The sequence below is a fragment of the Nothoprocta perdicaria genome, unplaced genomic scaffold (assembly GCF_003342845.1).
Source record: "Nothoprocta perdicaria isolate Ctin4 unplaced genomic scaffold, notPer1 scaffold_281, whole genome shotgun sequence".
In the NCBI taxonomy this organism is placed as follows: Eukaryota; Metazoa; Chordata; class Aves; order Tinamiformes; family Tinamidae; genus Nothoprocta; species Nothoprocta perdicaria.
In genome coordinates, this window is record NW_020455512.1 from 83,553 (window position 1) to 105,027 (window position 21,475).

Genomic DNA, 21,475 nt, shown 5'->3' on the forward strand with positions numbered 1-21,475 from the left:
GCAGGGGCATGGGGAAAAAAACTGTCCTGGCCACAAGGACTTGCTTCTCTCCATGGCCTCACTGCCTGCCTGCAGCCACTCCTCAGGGCAGCATTGGAGGGGCTGCTCCTCTGGGCTGTGTTTTTAGCAGCACTGCAATTTTGCCGTGCTGCATCCAGGAGGAGAAATGCCTGCTCCAGATGGGCACCAGGACAAACTCCATACCAGGCAAGTGAGCATCAGCCTCTGGCAGTCAGTGTGATATCACAGCAGGCTCCGAGGCTCAACTTTGCTGCCTCTTCTCCGACCCATCCATGCCCTTGAACCATCTCCTACCTTCTGCCTGTACCTCCAGGCTTGTGCTCTGAACGACTCGTGCACCATCCCTTCCTGGCTGATCTCTACCCCGCCCCGATCCTTCCTTTCCCACTCAGCGCCACTCCCTTCTTCTTCAGAGACCCCCCATGAGAATCGGATAGGTCCAGACACACAAATCAGTTGGATGACCCCTCACCAGCTCCGTACCATCGCTCCAGGATTTGTCTGGAGTTTTGGACCTAAAACAGCTTAAGAAGGGCCTGAAATCTAAAGAGTCTCAAACGGGATGGCCGACTCCTCATCAGCCAAGGCAGTTGCTGTCAGACGGTGCCTGACATCTGGTGCCCATCGAGAAGCCAACCCCCTCGGAAGCAGCAAGGAGAGCTTTCCTGCCCAAGCAGCATGGAGCTGACTGGCTTTCCCTGTAAAGGGAGGCCAAGGAGGCCCCCACCTGTGGAGGAGGGCGAGGGGCACTGCTGTTACTTACTCTGCGGGTACGCGGGTCGGGGCCCCGCTTGCAGGTACATGTTGTAATTGGAAGAGGAAGCTGGCGGAGGGGGCACGGTGGGGTTGACAGCACCTGGCATGATAAACCCTGGAGGAGGTGGGTTGTCTCCCTGCAAAACAAGATTACAGTAAAAAGAGAGGAGAGAAGAGGATTTAGGTGGCGACGGCAACGCAAGGCAGAAGCAGAACTAGACTGAAACGACCATCTCCTAGTTCAAACCCCGTTCCTTTTAATGGCCATCCACACARGGATGAAGGGGTCTGGCAGCCCTGCTACCTTTGCACGTCCAACCTTGTGCCCTGCACGACAGTGGAGCACAGAGGTGTCACGCACGGGGTCAGTAGCAGAGGACCACACAGCTCCCTGCCCAAGGAGCAGGCTCTTGCACAGCGCTATCTGTTACTCAGCAAGTTGCAGACAGCCCTGCCAGCCACAGCTTTCAGCTTAGGGACTTAAACTATGACACTTCTGACTTCAGTGAGAAAAAGGAAAGGAGCAACTAGTCTCCCTGTGCACCCTCGAGTGGGGCAGTAACTGTGGAGCTCAGTTGGCACGAGGCTTTTCAGAGTCTGGGCACAGAGCAAAGCAGAGGCTCACGGGGGGGAATAATGAAGGTTATACCTGTGTGTCAGAGGGACAGCCTGCAGGAGGATGGCTGAGAAGGGCAGTAGGAGTTTTGTTACTCCAGGTAGTGACAGTAGGGGCAATTCTAACCTGAATCGAACAAAGAAATACCAATCATGGAAAACAACACAATGCAAAAGGCTGTCGGGTATCGCGAGGTGCGAGGCAAAGAGGTAAAAACGCAAAAAAAAAAAAAAAAAAAAAAAAAGAAAAAAGGAAAGAATTAACAGAAGTTTGCATGCTGGGACTTCTAACGCAGCCATAAAATCAAACTGCTGTAGGAAAAGTGGATTCAAGACAGACTCGCTGTGCACTGACACTCGGGTGACTTGCAGAGCGGAGGCCAAGCAGAGGGAAGGGGCAGTGATCACAGGCCGCGGARCAAGCGCAGTGTTACACGTGCCAGGGAGCTCTGCCACGACCCTGCCCTTACCGAGCCCCCCGGCACCACATTTCCCTTCATCCTGCACAAGTGCCACCCCCCACAAGTTGCTGGGCAGTGGGCAGCACCCACCATTTCAGCACTATACATCATGTGCTGAATCCAAACATACTGCCTCATGTAGGCACACTTGGAACTCAACTTAAGGTCTATTAAAAAAAGATAAAATCTGAAAAATAGAGTACTCTCACCAGCATCTTTTTAATGATACCCTGCAGGTGCCCACAGCCCCTTGCTGGCTATCAGATGCCTCCTTGGCTAAACCCTATTTGCCTCCCAATGCCCTCTGAGCTTGCAGTACTTTATGGGGTGCAAGGCAAATCCCTGCCGTGCCAGCCGCATCCCGGAGCAAGGGGAAGCTGGGCRAAGCCATGGGCTGCACACCCAGGCACCACCTGCAGCCAAGAGCATGAAGAGGAAGCTGCCTCGTGCACCGTGGCAAAGGCAGAGSCAAAGGAACAGCCCCGAGGCATGGGCTCACCGCAGTGCATCCACYTCTAACACTGCACGGGGTCAGGCTAATGCTGCAGTGAGCAGGCACCGTCAGCATCGGGGTAACTCTCCTCACTGAAGTGATTTAAATGTGTTTTCCTTCCCCTTTGATACTTGATCTTTTCCAACTGAAACTACTGTGCAAAAAATCCACAGCAAAAGGAAACTGAAGTTTCAGAGCATGTTAAGCAAATGCTGCGTTCACTTGGAACAAGCAGATAAGACTCTCYGGCTCTTGACTTCAGGGGCAAGTACCTCACAGGGTCCTCACAGGTCTGCATCACACCTGGGCTTTCGATCAGGTGCAAGGCTTGCTTAAATAACTTGAGGTATTTCTAAAAGGGTAGGAAAAATGGGAAAGGGACATTCCAAGAGCACTGCTGAYGCCATCTAGAGGAAAGCTGTTTCCTCCACAGTCCAAGAGGAAGGAGATTCCACCCTTATGCRGCACCATTTCCAAGTGCAATGCATTGGTTATAAGAAGGAAGGTCAGAGACAGGAAAAAAGAGCTCAGACAACTATTGGTAACGACACGTTTAACATCAGACACGGCGGTGTTAGCCAGATGATGCTCCAAGCACGGGATGGAGGTATTGGTCCTTCTGAAATCTACCTTGTTAACACCCTAGAGGGCAGGTGATGGYTTCCCAGCCCAGGTAACCACAATCATGGATAGAGAGGCAAAGAACCAACTCCACCATCACTTCTCAACTAYGTGCTTTCCTTCCTGCACCTTTTCTTTTCTGGCAAGCAGTGTTTGAAGGGCAGCCCTGACAGACTGTGCCTGTCTCCYCTGTGCAAGGTCCATGTCCACACCACTGTCACTTCTCCTCTCCCACAAAACCCAGCCCAGAGCCCCGGGGCATGAGGCCAGCCGCTCTCCGGGACTCGGCAGGGTTTGGGARCACGCACGCAGCCAGGGCTGCGCGCCAGGCTCCAGGGCCGAACAGCCTCTTACTGTGTGGTCTGACGCTGCGCCGGGCTAGCCGAGGAACAGGGGCATCTGTCCTCCTTGTTTCCCTTTGTGCTTCCTGCAGGCCCGTCAGCTTCCTCGCCAGCCCTGTACTCACGGGCTCTATCCCTCAGCACAACTCTGCCCAGGCCCTCTTCATCCCTTCATCCCTGCTGGCCCAGGCCCCAGGAGGCAGCTTTTACAGGAGGCCAGCAACAGACACCTCAAGTTTGCTACTGCTCCTCGTGAGCAACTTCTGCCCGTCGGAAAACTAAAACATGCTGAGTGAAAAGAGGGGGGAAACTGCTCTCTAGTGAGCCAGGCCATTCAACAAGGGGTTTCGAAGATGATTCCGAAGGAGTTAAGGGAGGCACAAATTAATTCTGCCCACAAGGCTCTCGGTGGCTGTCATACACTCACAGCTCGGATGAACAGAAAGAAAAAGCGATCGTTCTACCCACCATCCCCAGAACACGAGCCCAGGGCCCTACCACTTACCTGTTGGTAATACTGCTGGGCTGGAGCCTGGGGTGCTGCCACGTGTCCGGCCACAGCGCCGGCTCTGCCTTTGGGCACAGGCTGCCTCTCGTGCGGCGCCTTCGGGGCCTCCTGGCCCACGGCGAGCTCCCCTTGGGCTCTGCAAAGCCTGTCCCGCAACAGCTCTATGTTGGGCTGTGAACAGGAGAGCGCAGGAGGGAAGGTGAGCCGGGGGGGCGGCCATCCACGCCGCCAGCAAAGCCCACAATTTGGAGCAAGGGCATTGGTAGCAAGGGGCAAGACAAAGAGCCTGACCCTTGGCACCCTGAAGGGTGTTCCAAGAGCAATTCCGCAGCCTAACTGCGCGGCACAGACCTCTGCTTGAAGCCAGCCTGTGGAGAGAGCCAAGCAGAAGGGGAAAAGGAAACCAAAAGGGTCACCTACGTGGCTGGTGTTTGCAGGGAGGAAGGTGAGGGCTGCGGCTARGCTGCCCTGCGCGGCCAGCAGGCTGGCGTACTGGCTCATCTTCTCAGCCAGGAGGGCTCCCACCGCCGTAGGGTCCACGGCCTGCGTGAGCTGCACGGCTCTGCGCAGAATCACAACCTTCTCTATTAAGTCCTGTGAGAGGAGAATAGGGAGAGAGGATGAGCACAAGGAGGTGAGGCAGACRCGGGCTAAGCGCTGCGTGGGCTGCTCCTCGGGTCTGCACGAGGAGACTTAGCTCTGGTAAAGGAAAGGCTCATCGGAAGTAAAAAGGATCTAATATAAAAAGGAACTTCCTGCAGAGCTGTGGACAGGTTTCTGTCTCTAAGCACTAAGACAGTCTTTCAAATATTCACCAGAAATCCTCCACATCTTGTTTTCCTTCCATGTTCCCCAAAACACAAGCCAATTTGTTGTCAAGTTGTGCTATTTTCAGCTAACATAAAATTCACATGACTCCAGTTGCTTCAACGTACCAAAGATACAGAGCACTGTCAGGCAGTATTACCTTAAGGACTTTCTAAAACTGACCCTTCAAAGGCCCTGAATAGATGGAAGAAACTAAAATGCTATTATAGAAATAAACTATTCAGCAATTGCTTCATCAGACTGTCATCATCCCTCTTCTCCCCAAATACTCCCTCTCTGCAATATACTTCATTACTGGAAATTAACCCCCCTAGATACAATCCCCTAAGACCCTCAGCAGAAACTTGAGGAAGTTTCTCCYGTTATCAGCACCAAGTCAAAGGATACCCGTGTGTTACATTACTCCCAACATCTTTCTGCACCCAAATACCAACCTGCAGCGACAAGGGGCTGTTCCCATCCTGAGCTTTGGTCCAGCAGGCAACGAGCTTCTCCACGTTGCCAGCACAAATGTAACAGAGACAAGCCTGGCTCTGCAGCAGGCTGTCGCCCTCGCTCTCCAGCCTGTTACCCAGGAGATCTAGGCAAAATCCAAAGAAGAAACCGTGAGTCACCCCACGCTTGCTGCGTGTCTTCAACACTTTTTTGCACACTTTCTCCCCTTGTGGTACTTGGCAGGTGTCTTGGGGTGTGTTTACAAAGCACAAGGTGGCTCTGTGCAGGTGCAGGCTGCTTTGGCAATCTGGGGGAATATGGGCAGCTTTCAAACACCCSCTGTGCTGCAGGGTAAACAGACCCCTCCAAAACACTCCCCAAACCCGCTGTGTCTGCAGAGACAGGGTCAGTCCTGCAACTCATTTACAGCAGAAGCCACAGCTTCTTTCTCAAGAGTGCAAACACTCGCATGAGAGAAGAGCTAAAGGTTGCTCTGCAACATTTTCACTAACATCTTAGGAAGCAGCTCTCCAAACTGCCCCCTGCCTCCAAAGGGACTGGGGGCTGCGCATAGCATGGTCAAAACTCAGGCCCATCTGCTTACAAAGGTTGCTCTGTACCCCTACAAAAACAAGGGAAGACAAAATTCGGGAACTGCTGTTGGAACACAGCACCTCAGAGGCTCCTCTCCTTTGCAGCAAGATTCAGGAGCTGTGAGCAAAGGAGCTATAGCAAGGCCTTACAATAATTCACCTGAAGGAAAATAGCAGGAAAAAAAMMCCCAAACAATCCCCCTAACACACAGCTTTGGCAGAAATTAGTGGGCTAAATGGCATCCAGTCTGTCAAGTGGCCTCACCGCAAAGCGCTGCRAACTCCTCCGGCCTGGCGTACGTCAGCACAGCAGCCAAAGCCTCTCTCCAGTTCTGCAGATCACAAAACTGCACAATCTCCTTCCAGTTCTTGGTGACAACTGCAGTGATGAGCTGGAGCAAGAGGAGACAAACCTCGTTAAGATCCTGGCTGCTTGTGCTCCTATTTTGTGAGCAAAGCCCTTGCAACGCCACCTGCCCAGCAAATGCAACCCAACCACAAGGGCATCACCCCATTTCTGAAGGCAGGCGCAGGCAACGCACRCAAAGACATTTACACAATGGCATGGAAACTTGTAACTTGAAAAAAGGGGTGGCAAAGCTCTTCCAGGAGGTTTCTTTCTAGCTGCATATACATACCCTGGTAATTTTGCTCTGCATCTTAGCAAAGTATTTTTCCTGTGTCCTGGAGAGCAGCTCTTGCCCGCCCGCGATGGCCAGGACAATGGCATCGGCCATGCGGTTGTCRTGCAAGCAGAGATCCACCGCGCTTTCAAAGTTACCCGTCAGCAAAGCCTGGGTAATCAAACCATCCACATCTGCAACAGCAAAAAAGGGGGGCATTTTCAAACATACCATTGTTACGGATGCAACAACATACTTATGGGGAGGCTCAAGTTCATCTCCAGTCTCAAACACATAAGGTCAAGGCCAAATCCGATGGGACGCTTTGGACGGTCACTTATCAAGCTGCTGGAACAAGATGCTGCCCTTTCGTACAGGGCACCCTTCTCGATCACCTCAGAGACAAYTATCCTGCATCAGCATCAGATAGAACATTAGGTGCAGACAGGGCTCAGGCGTTTCTCTGTAGAGACGATGCCCTGGGAGCGTCTGCACAAATAGCTGGGTGCTGTTTTCTCAGACTTSCTCTCTCACGGCATCAGATATCACATTAAGCATTTCTGTGGTGGGGCATGAGTGCTGTTTATTTCCTTTCCTTCCCTGAAGGGCCTGTGTTACCAAATGCCTTGAGACTGCTGAGAAATTAATGGAGTTAGGGGCAAATATGGATAATACTTTATGATCTGTACAGAAGTTCTTCCCTCCTGCTTCCCCCACCTATGTATATATTTTTTATATATGTATGTATCTATATCTATAAATATATATTTTTTACCTCCACTAACAGAGATGTTAAATGTTTTCTTTGCAGGCACGGAATCTTCAGGTCCACGTCTATGGTCCTTTAAATCCTAAGGAAAAAGGAAAGCACAGCTGTTGAGATTGGGCAAATATCTGTGGTAAACAAAAACATGCTTAAAAAAATGCATCTTGCAAGGAACACCCACCTTCAAACTGCCATTTCCTTAAGAGATCATTAACTCAGAAGGGAAGAGCATTAACCCTGTCATTTGCTACGGAGCTGTTTCAGCTCAGGATCAYGAGCCTCCCCTGGTGCCTGCACAGAGTCGAGCAAGCAGCACACTCAGAAAGTTCCGGGCTTATCGCAGGACCTCCGACGCACATCAGTGAACCATTTGAAAAACACCATTCAGAGTGACCACTGTGGGTTTTTTTTTTTAAATAGATGCCAACGGTAAAAACAGCGAAATCTTCAGATTTCTTCCCAGCAGGGTCARGTTTAAGCACATCTGAGTTGTGCATACGTGGATCTCCATATATCCCAAGTGGCAGAGCCTGGTACTGACCTGCACAGGTAAACGTGCCTGCACACACAGGCATGACCCCCTCATCCTCCCCAAATCTGAAATTCTCCTTCCCTTCTTGCTCACCAGCACACGGAAGCATCTAGGGATGCTAACTTAGTTTTTCACTGAGCTCCACACAGACTTTGAGCTCATCCTCAAACARCAGGTTCCAGCAACAAGCCTGGTCCAAGGAAGCACAACACAGGCTTCATTCTGGACACACAAGTGCCAAGTACTCCAGACATGCTAAAGCACTTGGCTGGCTTGGCACAGAAGTCCTCAGCCTTGACAGAAGAACCTTCTTTATATGAGCTCCCCACAAAGCAAACAGAGAGCATCACCTGCTGGATTTCTGATTCTTTAACAAAAGTCTTGAAGAAAACACAACAATAGCAAGTAGGGGGGAAGCTTCTCCACCATGAATGTTCACAGCAAGACTCGCTGAGAGGGCACAAACCTCCCTGCCTCCTCCTCCRTAAGGCAGCATGCAAACACATATACTGGTAGCTCCCAAAGAAATGCTTGCTGGTAACACCTTGCTCACATACTGGTTACTAAAACGGTCTCCTTAGCATGTGAAGCACCAGTGTGCAGTTGACAAAYAGTACATTTTGAGCAGGGGAGTAAGAGCGAAGAGTCATGTCTGGCTCAGGTAAAGAGACTATCTGGAGAGTGGTTTTCTGCCAAGATGATGCACCATGTGGTTGGAAGCAGTCAGGAGCACATCATGACTGTCACCTTACATCCTCATCCATCTCCAGCACCAGGGAAACACAATGAAATGCTGGTAAAAGCCAAGGAAATACCCAGGAGATCTGTGTTAGTCCAGAAGGCAGCACACACCTCTCTGAAGAACTGCTCCTCTGCAGCCTGCCCTTCCCCCACCTTGGTCAGGGCAGATCCATCAGATTCTGCGGGTGCCTTGAAAAGAGAAAAGCAGCCGTCAGGCGGAAAAGGAAAAGCCAAGAGAAATAGTTTGCCGTGCAGAGCACCACCACCTTCCTGACAGTGCTCAGAGCTGGCCTGCTGCCCAAAGCAAAGCATCCCAAAACCATGTGGGATTACAAGAGAGTGGGAAAGACCCTCCATTTCTTTGACCTTATCGTTATGCAGTACCTTATCCTGCTTTCACCTTATTTGCCTGAAAAATTTTAAGAAATATATTCATATGTTYTCCATTAGACAGCCACTGGTGACATCTCAAATGTATATGGTCTCATTTCAATGCAGGCAAAGGGAGCACTGCAGCCCCGCTGGAGAAAGCRGCACACTGGGCACTTGGACCACTAAAACTACAGCAACCATCTGTGCAGCATTTATCAGGTGAACAGAATGGAAAAGCAGCAGACATGAAAGACCTTGAGCCAAAACCTATGACTGACAGCCCTTCACTATGAAACAGGCAAGATAGGAAAGGAAAAATGCACGTTCATTTACACCAAGTCCCTTCATCCTACTGAAGTGGTTCTTGCATGCAGGGTTATTCCTGACTTAGAGTTATCAAGCTGAAAGGAACATTATTCTTCCTCGGCATGTTATTATTGCTTTATAAAACTAGACCAAGTTGCAGACTTCTGCTTACCTCTCCCAAGTCACCATCCGCAAGGCCTTCTTTGTTCAGAGCTGAAGTAATCTGAAACACAGGCAAGGTTTTCAGCTAAGGACCCTTTCATTTTAGAGACAGGCCCTTTTGCTCATCTCTCATACTGCCAAACTGGTCATGTAGCTAATACTTGATTCACAAAAGTGTAAATCAGAGCAACTTCCTTTCCCAGCCTGCTCATGAGCTTAATGCTAAGCCACCTGCATGCCAAACTCCCAAGGAAAGAGTCTTTTCTGGACCTTTGTTTAACTGTTAACTCTGCCTCAAACCTCACCGGATCTTCTAGAAGCCACAGCAATAACAAAGACATGACGGGGAAAAGAGATTATACAGAGAAAAAAAAAAATACTGCGTGCACTGTTGAGGGCACCTCAACTAGTGACAAATGACAGTTCTGTGTGAGAAGATCTACTGTCAGGAAGCTGTGGTTTCAACCAGAGCATGAATATGACGTTGAGGTAGGATTTCCCAAGGAGAAACAAGCTAAATCCCCAGCATTTACTGCTTTGCAGTGTAAAGCAGGTCTTTGGATTCCTTACCGGTCTTCTCAAATCCCAATTTAATGAAGAAATTTTAGATTACAAAAAATACGTCAATACCTGGACCTCCTCAAGCTGCTAATATCTGATTCCTTCTAATACAACAGGGTGTACTTGAACTTTAAATGTAGATGAGGCTGTTAGAGAGGGGGTGAGGGAGGGGAAGGACCTGGCTCCTACTGCAGGAGCTGGATTTTTATTTTGATCATTAATCTATATCAAAAAGAGAAATTCAGGGGTTGCCCCACACATAGCAAGTCCAGAGTTTATCATCTGGGCATGGCTAACTTTCAGACATGTATCTTGCAGTACTAGAAGACACGGAGTCCACCTCCATGTGGAAAGCTTTGCCGGGAAAGAGCCATGCAAAAAGGTGTCCTCACAGCTCAGCTCATCAGCTCCTCACCTACTGAAATTGYAGGTGCTCAATTCAGGTGCTGAAATACAGGCCGCTCAATTCAGCTGCCCCTGGTTTTCCACCTGCACCAGTCCCTCAAAACTGCCACTGCTCCTGCTGCATAAACAGGACAGATTTTCATCCACATTTTCTAGCTTCAATCTGCTTTTGAGAAACAGGGTTTCCCTCGTTGTGTTTGTCTGATTGTGCAAGGAACACAGAGAAGCTGAGGACAGTGTTCACAAAAACCTATTTTCTTCATCATCATAACACATCTGCTCTGGGGTCCATTTGATACACAAACAATAACCTTTTTACACAGTCTTTCAAAATAAAAGGTTAAGTTGATACAGTGGAAATGAGTCAAACTTTCAAATCCACTGACTCYGAACTGAGCTAGCCCAACCTAGGCACAGCAGTGAGAGCAGCAAACCAGCCAAAATGGGCAGCTGATATCCCTGGGCACCAACACGCAGATGGCACCGCACAGTTTGTCTCTGAGCAGAGGAGAGACAGRTAAAATCACCCAACTCCATCTGCAACTTAAGAGCTCTGCAGTTTATGTCTAGCACGTTTCATACTGCACTTTTCATACTGCAGATGCTTCCCAGCTGCTTGAATGGAAACATATTTCAGGTTTTTAGGATAATCTGGGCTTTTGACTACTGCTTCTGAAAACCAGGTTTTGCCATGATATAAAAAACATCAATCCAGCTTTTCCAKAAGGATCCACACCTGAAGGGTACAAAATGCTCCCTGGTAATATAAATTCTGTCTTCCTAAATGCAATCAAATTTCCTTGTTGCCTAAGGCGGCATTCCCACAAAMAGGAATATTTTAGCATTTTAATGAAGTTAATGAAACTACGAGGAATATATAGAAGTTCTTTAACCAGGAAACCAAAAAAGGATTAAAATTGATATTACAATATAGGGATATGACATATAGAAGTTACCCAAATAACTTCTACCAATGGATAGGAAAGGTTTTGTGTGCAACAATGAGATCAACATGGAGACAGATGCAAATATGGGGCTGAAGTCTGTTGATTGCTTTGAAATTCGCAGAGAACATTCATATTGCAAGATTACATAGYTAAAAAACCAAAAAATAGGCAAAGCAAGATGCAACAGCCACAAAAAAATCTTAAGTTGTGTAGGGAGAGGCAGATTTGAGGGAATAAAAGCAAGATTAGGTATACAAATATATAAATAATTAAGTCAGTCATGTTTAAGCAAACAAAGGATCCAGTACGATAGATCTACAAGAGCTATACGAGTTGCAGCACAAATACTATCCACTGGGAAGCACACTGAAAAAAAAAACATGGTATAAAAACATGCACGATCTTCAGTAGCCGGTGGTAATTGCTCTTTTAGTCTCAAATGTAAAGGACCATTTCAACCACATATGGCGCAGCCAGCATTCCAGGGTGCACTGTACAGATGAGTGAATCAGTAAAAGCACTTAACATGCATCTTTCCAGAGTATTTACCTTCTTCCTTAGATCCTCTTTCCTGTATCCCAAGAGCTCCAGGTATTTAGCACGTGAATCTTCTTCAAAATTCACCTGTAAAMAAGGTAAAAGGAGTAGACGGCAGTTGAATTTTCTTTTTCTCTACAGATTTTCACTTACCAAGCACWAACATGTGTTGAGCACTAGTGACTGGAGCCCAAGGGCGTAGGAACAAAGTGCCTATCAGTTTCGTGTGGAAACCTCTAAATACTCGGTTAAATGTGAAGGGCACATCTAAGAGACACCCTCCCTGGGGATTTACAAGTGTTGCCCTCTGCTGTGACCTTCTCATGAACCCTCCAGCAGGCCCTGCTCCAAGGGCCCTCCGGTTCTTAGGGACCACCTCCACCGACAGCGCTTCCAGGCACCACTCCCCAATTCCACACCTGGCCTCCCAGCATCTGTTCTGCTAAAGCATCGTATTGTCCAGAGGGATATGTTTTGGTAGGGGCCTTGGGAGGAGGTGAGGAATCCCTGGACTGCTTGTCATCCTTCAGGATGGTACCTTTAGGAAGGCCCACACGTTCTTCTCAAAGTCAGCCTGGGCCATATCGATTTTCTTCTGGCAGTAGCTCACGAAGCCTTCGGACTGCACAGCCTCCTGCAGCTGCTTGGAGCGGGCCAGGAACTCCTTCTCCGTGACCACCTGGCTCACGTAGACGTGGTAACGTTGCTGCTGCTGCTCGATGCCCGGCTGCTGCTGAGCCTTGGTGCTCTCAAATGTAACCAGCTTGCCTCCAAACTACAAGTGAGACACATGTGCAGCATGTAAAGGGCAGTTTTGCATTCAAGACTAGCAAAATAACTGTATGCCCACATATATATACACATACACATATCCATATATATTCTTTTATGCAGTGCATATATGTGCTTCATTCAATGGATAACTGTTGCTGACATCACGATACTTATGTTCTCCAACTCCCCATATCTCTACGAAGTGAAGGAGCTCGCKTGAAAAAAAGGGGCACATACATTCAACAGGATTTCCAAGTTTTTCCTTAAACTAAGGACTAAGATGCCCAAACTCCAAAGAACCGGGGCTGTGGATCTGTAGAGTGTCTAGCAGGCAGGTTATATTATATTACTGCAACAGATGTCCTAAAAGAGTCCTGTACAATATTAAATACATGGCGAAGCATGGTACAYGCCCTGCTTACAGCAGGATTTATACCAGTTAAAAGTCTCCTCAAATGGGGAGGACACACAGGCTAGGCCACACCACGCCGCTCTGAGTCCCCACTCACCGAGAAGGACGCTCCCACGGGGCGCCGGACCCACTTGGGGGGCTTCTTTAGGGGCAAAACGACACTCTGCGAAGCCGTCTGTTGGGGAAGCTGCAGAGGCGGGAGAGGCTGGCCTGTGCCAAAGGGATCCAGGTTCCCAAATGAAGAGGAAAGCTTGAAGAACAAAGGGGAAGAAATAAATAAATAAAAATAAAACAGAAGTGACACATGTTCTCTGATAAAACGGACAAGCAGCATTGTGTACAGCACATAGGTATAATCCAGGTGGCATGAGAGCCACTAAGGACTTCTAAGATGCYTGCTCTTTTGTCTCCATGCTGAGCCCTTCTCAATACCTGGTCGACCTGCTTCTGCCTCAAGCCGTCCGCGCTGCCCCCCATGATGGAGTAGACGCTGATGCGCCCRTCGAAGGACGCCGCGGAGAGCACAGCGGGGTTCCTGGGACACCACTGGATATCGAAGCACCACTGCGTGTTCGTGGGCAACTCGTAGAGCACCTGGCCAAGGAGAACAAAGATGTCAGCGCAGGGCTGCTAATAAAATGTTGCTACCCATGGGAATGACATGCAGAGGATCTCTACAGCAGGACTAACTCGAGTCTTCTGGATACCAAAAAAATCCAGGTGCCCTTCGGAAGGTATTCCAAAGTCCAGCAAGGCGGGAATGCTTTAACGCAGCTCAAGGATCTGCCACTGTTTCTGTAGCCCACAAAATCCCTCTGCTCTGGCTAAAATTTCTCAAACTTAAAGACGGGAAAAAGACAAAGATGATTCAAGTAATTCAGCTCCATGAACCCCAATTAAAAAAAAAAAGGTGCAAATAGTTAAAGCGGGGCCATTTAAATTCCCTATTGCTATAAGGCTGTAGGGCAGGACTATTAGGAAGGAGTCCTGAATTACTTGAAMACTCTGAAGGCTCCTACTTCAGGTGCAAGAAATCAGGCTAGGTGCCTTATCACTAAAACATTTCTCTCTTGAGAGAGGAGCATGGAGCTGTTCCAACACCTCTTCTTCCTTCACTGTGTGGAAAGCACAGGGAAGCAAGCATGCTATTTTACCCATTGGAAGAATGGGTAAAACAGCATGAGAAAAACAGCGCGCTTTGAAAAACACTGCGTTCCTCGTGCCACTGAAGAGAGATATTTTACAAGTGGTTTGCGTACAATACCTCGCCTGTGTTCGGGTTGGAGCACAGGATTTTAGCATCCTTCCCACAGCTAAGCAGCAGCTCCGGATCTGCCATGCTCCAAGCAATGGCCAAAATGCCCCTGGCACAAGGAAAACAAAGAGATAAACTCATTTAGGAAAAACTAGGTATCAAGTCATCTTTTCTACACCAAAGTCCTTCATTTACCTGCATCATCAACACGTGGCATGTAAATCCATAAGGACTATTTGGTTGAACAGCTGAATTTTATTAGCCTAAGGTTCACGTCAGGAGTACAAATGGCAGCAGTTTTAGGAACAGCTCCCACACAGACCTGTTGCTGTTCTCTCCTTTAAAGTGGGGGSTTGTTTTACAGCATATGGAAACGCTGCACTAATTAAATGGAGGTGGCATAGGAAATTACCCTAACTTTTCCTTTACCCCTGTTTAAGATATTGGGGGTGGAGGGCACAAAAGAGAGTTTCTACCTTGTATGGCTTTCGAGAACACGAAGTGGTGACGAGGCAAATCTCAGGTCCCACATCTGAATCACAGGCAACCTGTCATCCTCCGAAGCCAGAACCATCTGCGTGGCTACGTCAGGGTGCCACGCCAGCCCTGAGCAGTGCATCTGAGGGACAACACARGGTATCTATCAGGCACCAAGGAACACAGGACAACCACACTAAGTGGGAYTAGATGTAGGGAAAAGGCAGCCCTGAGGGACTGCCCCATTTGCTGCTGCATTTCCACGCAGCGTTATGGACTGCATTCAGTTGGAATCAACTCCTTGACTYCACGAAGGAGAAGACTTCCATTTCATTTCCCAGGATGCTCAAATAGATGACACTGAGCAGCCTCGTTCCCAATCTTTCCATGTGACACTATAAACATTCTTTAACGTAAGAAACCACCTGCACAAAGTGTTTTCACATTTTTTCAGCTATATCTACCAGCATCTTAAGAAAACCCATCATTATGAGGCAGCTTACTCACCCGGTTATTGTGGTCACTGACTTTGATGATGGGCTCGTTCTTCCTGAGGTCCCACACGGTAGTGCGGCCGCTAGGACTGGCCGACGCCAGGATGTGCTGGACTTGCCTGTTCCACGCGATGCAGCTGATGTCTTCGAGGGGCTACCACACACAGGACACCCGTCACAGGCTGGCAAGCGGCCACAAAACCCTCTGGTGTTCACACTCTGCTCAAACACACATCTCTACGGAGATCTGCCTCCCTCCACTGTTCCTTCTGCTTTCCTGTGCGCACAAGCTGTGCAGCAGAAAACCTGAAAACCCCACTTGTAAAAGCTGCCTCCACTCTGCACCTCCCTTTTAGAGCCTGATACATTTAGTCATTTAAAACATACAAGTCCTGCRCAAAAATACATCTGGGTACATAAAGATACTTTCGCCTCTCGGTTTCAGTTTATAACTTGCAGAGGAGAGGTTAACTCTGCTTGAAAGACCTCTGTAGTCACTTTTTAACTGCTTAGATTTAATCTTTGTCATAAGAGCAATTCTAATGCCATCTTCCTCACTGTACTGTATTTCCAGTTGTCATTGACTATGTGGATTAAAAAATGACACATTCCATTTAAGTGATTATCAAGCATGGTAACTCCTGCAGAGAGATCTTCAAGAGAGGCAAACTTTCTCCAAAAAACAGACGGGATACTGAAATAACCAAACCCAGAACATTTTAAATTCAAGTTCTTTGAACAAAACTATTTCTCATCCCATTTCCTTGCTAATTATTCTCCCCAATTTATCATGCAGTTACGTACTWATTTTCTAGTAACCACAATTAGCTTGTGTGATTTTATGAACTAAAAAAACATAAACATTTCTAGAAAAAATCCCTCCCATTCCTTTATCTCCTTTATGAGGACAAACCACAGAAATCCTTTCTTCTTTTCCCCCATAAACTTCTTTGAAGAAGTCATAGGCTAAACAGCRGTGCAATTGCATATTCCTTAAAAACCACAGAGGCAACTGCCAAACGAACTGCCTCATTTTCTGACTTCTCACTTGCTGGGTTTAGACTTTCCTGTATTTTTCTGTTCACCATCTTCAGATTCACATTTCACGTGCTGAAACATGCCAAAAAAGACTACAAGAGATTCAATCCATGGATCAGCGGCTAAAAATGTTTTTAAAGGGGGCGTAACCACAAAGACTTGGCTCATGATTACTTGTTGCTTGATGAAATGCAACATCTTGCACAGAACAGGGAGGCACTTAAAGAGTTAYCATTTGGTAGGCTTCAACCAACTGCCAATTTGAGTAATCTGCTTATTTTTCACTGGTTTGCAGTACTTAAGACATGTGATTCTACTACCTGTGTCTTCACCCCTGGTGTCATCGGTGTGGCAAAATTGTTCAAGTCCCAGATATAGATTTCAGACTCATTTGCACCAGAGGCCACCAGATTAGTCTGCAAAACACACAAATAAGGCATTATGAGCATTTTCAATATCAGGCTTTCTAATCTCAACGTCTGATCAGATCCTTAGGACTGTGTCTGTTTTCCAGGTCATTAGTGGCCMCTGCTGTCAACATAAGCCCTGACTTCATAGCAAACTGAAGTCATTCAGAAAGGCCCCCATGAGCGGAGAGCAGCCTTGCTGAAAGCAAGTGTCCACAGACAGAAGGGCTCTTTAGAAAACGAAATCAATTGACTTCTCACAGGCATGAGAAAAAAAACAATCCACTACATCCCGAAGGATGTAAATGCGCTTTAGTAATGGAGAAAAGCTTGTTGCTTTTGAGATCTCTTCTGCCTTTTAAATAGGCCACATCTCAACACTTTCTGCAGTCTTCCCTCCTAGGGAAGGAATTTAGAAGTTGCAATGACAGATCCTCCCCATTCCCYGACAAGACAACCCTAACAACTAAGCACACAAAGCAAGAGAGCACATAAATGCTCCCTGTGACCAGAAAACGACTAGTATAGCCCATGGAAATTAAAAAGGGAGACCAACTAAAAATATCACAGAAAACCACCCATACTCTGTACCTAACTAGAGCAAATTCACTGAAGTGACAAAAGGGAGAAGCAATCAACCTCAAACTCCTTCTCCAGCYTGAGATGCCAGTAACAGCCAAGTTCTCCATACTAGATACATACAAATATACAAGGGCCCAATTTCATCTGTGCTTTTCAGAGGTTGGKAAAGGGACAGAAACATTTAGGGTAACACATTGTTAAGACAGGCCGCTGGCCTACGTGAACAACGGAAAACCAACCTGGAAAATGTTGACGTCGAGCGCTCGCACGGGGCCCGTGTGCTTGTCCTTCTGGGCAATGACAACTTCAGCGTCCCCAGCTATGATTTTGGCCGGGTCGTACAGAATGATGTTCCCATTTTCACCCCCGGCGATGAGGACGCCCGAGACGCTCTCGCCTGAGCTCATGCTGTGCGGCCCCCAGATGAGTTTGTGGTACCTGGGAGACACAAAGAGCCCAGGCTACAACCMTGCAAAGCCACATCAGCTAGGAGACATCACAGATGCTTCCAAGAGCGGCTCTAGCCGTGGCTCTCCTAACTGATTSTAACACTTTCTTGCTTGCTCCTCTACACTAAAAAGAGGACATGTCCAAATCGTTCTCCTTATCAAGAGCAAAGGGCCATGGGAATTGACCAGAAATGTGTTCCCTGGAGCTGCAAAATCAAGGAAAGCCCCCCACTACACATGATTTTGAGAGGATTTTTGTATAACCATAGGAATAAATCAAAAGAAGGGCTGTTAGCCCCGCCAACTCCAGCCTGTAGATAAAACTCTAGTATCGGAGGGCAGCTCCTCATGCAACAGCTAAGTGCAAGTAGAAAAAAATCCTATTCTTGTTTTCTCATCTGTGCTCCTAAACGCAGGGGGGGGGGGAAGCTGTTGCCCTGGATGCTCAGCTCGTGGCCCATTCCAACATAAACCTGTCATTTGCACCGTGGTGTCCTTTCCAGACCAAGTCAGAGGAATTCAATGTGCTTCCAGCTATTTCCAAGCTTTTGTGAATCTGCAAATATCCCTCCATGCTTCACTAAACAAGCTTGTTCCATCAACACAGTAGTACTCCCACGTATTTGATTGTGCAGAAAACAAGTCTTCTATGAAGGACACATCTATCATTTGCTGGGCAATGGGAAAGGAAAACAACGTGGTTTAGAAAGCAGGGAAAATTACTTCAGCATCTGCTATTTATTGCTAATCTCTTACTTAGATAAGAACAACCTATAAATAATTTCTTTAAAACATCTTGGGTACAGCTCCATAAGCTGCATACTATAAACACTGGGACAAAGAGCGTGTGCCATACACGAGTTACTGCAAYTGCCAGGCAGGTCCTTTCTGTGGGTACCAAAACAATTCAAGTTCTGCAGCTGGGGAATTATCCAGGGAAGTCACTGACCCATGGGTTTCCTGGACACCAGTAATATGGCACCAACACAGTYCAACAGGGGCAATGCAAGAACCCCTCCAGAAAAGTACAAAAGGGTGAGGAATTCAAAACTAAAAAGCATGCATTTATTTTCCACTTGCCCTTTACCCCTTCAAAAATAAAGCACGGCCCTACRAAATAGCACAGGACTTTCTGGAGGATGACAATGTGGAAAACTTGTTGCAGAACTGATTTGATGAGAATTGCATCACTTGACCATTTTGACTTGCAAGTCAAAATAAAGGTGGAGGCTCTGCATCCTCACTCTRGGAAAACCCTTTTGACACCTGGGAAACACACATGCTGCTTGGCAAGCCCAAAAACATCTCWGCCATGGCTAAAACAAGCTTGAACCATGACATTTTAAAGGATTACATGGCTCATCCTGCTCTCTGTGAGTCAGTTGGGAACGTTAAGCTCAGCTCTGCCTGCACACCAAGGCATTTAGCACAGGCTAGGGTTGTTTCTCCCAAACCCCACATATCTAAATGCTGATGATCAACTGGCTCTCGCAGCCCCAGGAGGAGCCAGGAATCTCACTGCTACAAAAGCAAAACAAAACAATCAGCTTCCTGCAAAAACTAGTATAACTGTTCCTACTCACATTAGTAGAACATCCCTGAACAGGGTCATAACCTTCCTGCATGCAAGTGTGGCCAAATCCTCATTCAGGTCAAAGTATTTCAAGGCAACACAACCTCTAGGAACCATGCTTGCAAACATATTTATGTGGCCAAGCACACAGTAAGGGTGCAAAAGACCTAAGTGGCAACGTGCAGCTCTGTCTTGGAGATCTGACTCGCTGCCTTCACGASTGCACCGCACTGTCCCCTCTGAAGGGCAACGCCACTCGCGGGCCACCCTTGAGCCCAAAAGCCCCGCTCCTCTCCTCGTGACTGTGCTTGAGACCTGCACGCTGGCCTTTCAGCACACAACCCGTGCGATCCCGCACCTGTGAGAGGAGGAGAAGGTGGCACAGGACTTCATGTCCAGGGAAGGGTCCGCCAAGTCCAGCTCGAATATTTCTAGGGACGCATTGGTGCTGAACGTTGCATCCAGCTGCTGGGCAGAGGTACCTACAAAGAAACACGTGCAGGGATGAGAAGGACGTGCTATAGAAAGGAGCAACTGCAAAAGTAACAGCAGGCAGGGCATAAGAATCCCATCAAAGCACCATCTGCTTTGTTTTATTATTATTTCCATGTAATTCTCCTCCCACTGATTTCCTCCTCCATGGGTTTTTAACCATCACAAAAGGGGAAGCTTTAGGAGAACTTTTGTCCCTAGCTGATTATGTACAAGAATGTCCTTTAACACCAGAGAAAGGAGGGAAGYAGGAGATGAGCAATAAAGGACAGCTAATCAATAGGAACATGAGGATGTTGGAGCCTTATTCTGGAAAAAAAACGGGTGGTGGTGTTGCCTACAGGGCAGCAAGCATGTGCTCTCACAAAAAAAAAAAAAAAGGGCAAATGAAGGAGTAAACCAGTATCACAAGGCCAGAAAAATGCCTCTGAGGTACTACATAGCATTCTCTATTCTAGCCTCAACCATCAGGCAACAAATTAACTACTCTAATTTTCACCTGCGCCAGCCTCACCCCAAGCAGACCAAGGCCCCTGGCCCACRTCCCAGCAACTCACCTGTGGCCAGGTAAATGGGGTGCTGCAGGGCAGGGCTCCATGCCTGCATGGCAGTGCGATCAATCTCCTTCAGCTTCATTTTGCTAAAGAGAAGCAGCACAACAAAAGGAGTCATTCTCACGTGCAATGCAAGAAGAAGGTGCTACGGTAGAGCTGGGTGCTGCATTACAGCCCCTCAGCAGGAGCCACTGCAGAGCCTTTACTGGCCCTGTGCCTCCCACGGCAGCTCCTGCCCCTACACAAACCCAAGGATAATTCCTAGGCCTCAGAAAAGCTGTAATCAGCCACGAAACCCCGCCTGTGAGMGCCACCACAAAGCGCTCTCGGCAAGCTGCAGGAGCGGGCCTCACGGCGGTTCTGCARCGGTCATTTGGCTCTGTTTTGGAGCCCCGGGAACGGAGAGGCCGGAGCGGGGCAGGCCCCGCGGCTGCCGCGCAGGCGCTCCCCGCCGCAGCTCCCGCCGCGCTCCGCGGGGCCCGCGGCACCTTCTTCCACCAGCAAACGCGTGACGAGAGGGGCTCGGGCGCTGCCTCGCCGCACAGCGGGTCCCAGCCACCCGTGCGGAGAACCAAGGGGGGCTCTGGAGGCTCCCCTCGCGCGGGCTCTCCCCGCGGCACCGAGGCCGCGCTCGGGGCAGGCGCAGAGGCTTCCCCAGCGGCAGCTCCGCTCGCCTCCCCGCCGCGGCTGGGGGCCCGGCTCGCGGAGCCCCCCCTTACCCGGGCCGGCGCCGCCGCCGCTCGCCCGCTCCAACGTGGCAGCCCCGGCGCCGCCTCCCGGGCGCCTTCCGGCTCCGCCGCCGCCCGCTGCGCCCCGCCCCTTCCGGCCGGGGAGGGGGGAACCGTTCAACCGTCACCAACCGCCACTAACCGCCGCCCGCGGGCGCTCCGCCCCCCCCCCCCCCACGAGACTCGCCTGGGGGCGGCGGTTGCGGGGGGGTGTACAGGAATTTGGGGGGGTTGGAGGGGAAGGGGGGGCCGCCCGCCCTCAGCAGCTCAATCGCAGTAATCACAGCGCGTCAGGATGTGAACAGCAGCGAGGGGCTCATCAGCGGGCGGGCGGCGGCCCCGCGGGGGCTGCGCGGAGCGGGGCGCCTCCTACGCTCGCCAGTCCCAAAAGGCAWGACGGGGATGGTGGTTTCTACGGACTCCAGCTACCGCAGGCGCCGCCAGCGCGGCTCGCGGGCGCCCGCGTGGCTCCCTCGCGCTCCGGCGCGGCGGGCACGGGAGGCGGCGGGAAAGCGGCGCCCGCGGCCCGCTCCCCGCGCGCGGGTCTCGCCCGTGGCGGCTCCGGCTTCGCGGGCCGCGGCGGCTCAGCCGATCGCTGGGAGCGCGGGCACGCGCT

At 49.3% G+C, this 21,475-nt stretch overlaps 1 protein-coding gene across 4 annotated transcripts in view; it reads right to left on the reverse strand.

Annotated features, from left to right (window-relative positions):
* The window catches only part of SEC31A (SEC31 homolog A, COPII coat complex component), a 29,957-nt gene extending 9,744 nt beyond the window's left edge, over positions 1 to 20,213 (reverse strand). For all 4 annotated transcript variants that reach the window (XM_026041290.1, XM_026041289.1, XM_026041288.1 and 1 more), the window contains exons 1-20: positions 20,135 to 20,213; positions 19,444 to 19,567; positions 17,303 to 17,501; positions 16,395 to 16,490; positions 15,050 to 15,190; positions 14,542 to 14,684; positions 14,075 to 14,174; positions 13,243 to 13,404; positions 12,908 to 13,060; positions 12,163 to 12,399; positions 11,637 to 11,711; positions 9,185 to 9,235; positions 8,446 to 8,523; positions 7,071 to 7,146; positions 6,311 to 6,489; positions 5,938 to 6,064; positions 5,079 to 5,224; positions 4,237 to 4,410; positions 3,814 to 3,987; positions 785 to 914 (exon numbers count right to left, since the gene is read on the reverse strand). In XM_026041290.1, the coding sequence (XP_025897075.1) occupies positions 785 to 914; positions 3,814 to 3,987; positions 4,237 to 4,410; positions 5,079 to 5,224; positions 5,938 to 6,064; positions 6,311 to 6,489; positions 7,071 to 7,146; positions 8,446 to 8,523; positions 9,185 to 9,235; positions 11,637 to 11,711; positions 12,163 to 12,399; positions 12,908 to 13,060; positions 13,243 to 13,404; positions 14,075 to 14,174; positions 14,542 to 14,684; positions 15,050 to 15,190; positions 16,395 to 16,490; positions 17,303 to 17,501; positions 19,444 to 19,567; positions 20,135 to 20,213 (2,644 nt within the window). The remainder of the gene's footprint in view (positions 1 to 784; positions 915 to 3,813; positions 3,988 to 4,236; positions 4,411 to 5,078; positions 5,225 to 5,937; positions 6,065 to 6,310; positions 6,490 to 7,070; positions 7,147 to 8,445; positions 8,524 to 9,184; positions 9,236 to 11,636; positions 11,712 to 12,162; positions 12,400 to 12,907; positions 13,061 to 13,242; positions 13,405 to 14,074; positions 14,175 to 14,541; positions 14,685 to 15,049; positions 15,191 to 16,394; positions 16,491 to 17,302; positions 17,502 to 19,443; positions 19,568 to 20,134) is intronic.
* Between the last annotated feature and the right edge of the window lie 1,262 nt (positions 20,214 to 21,475).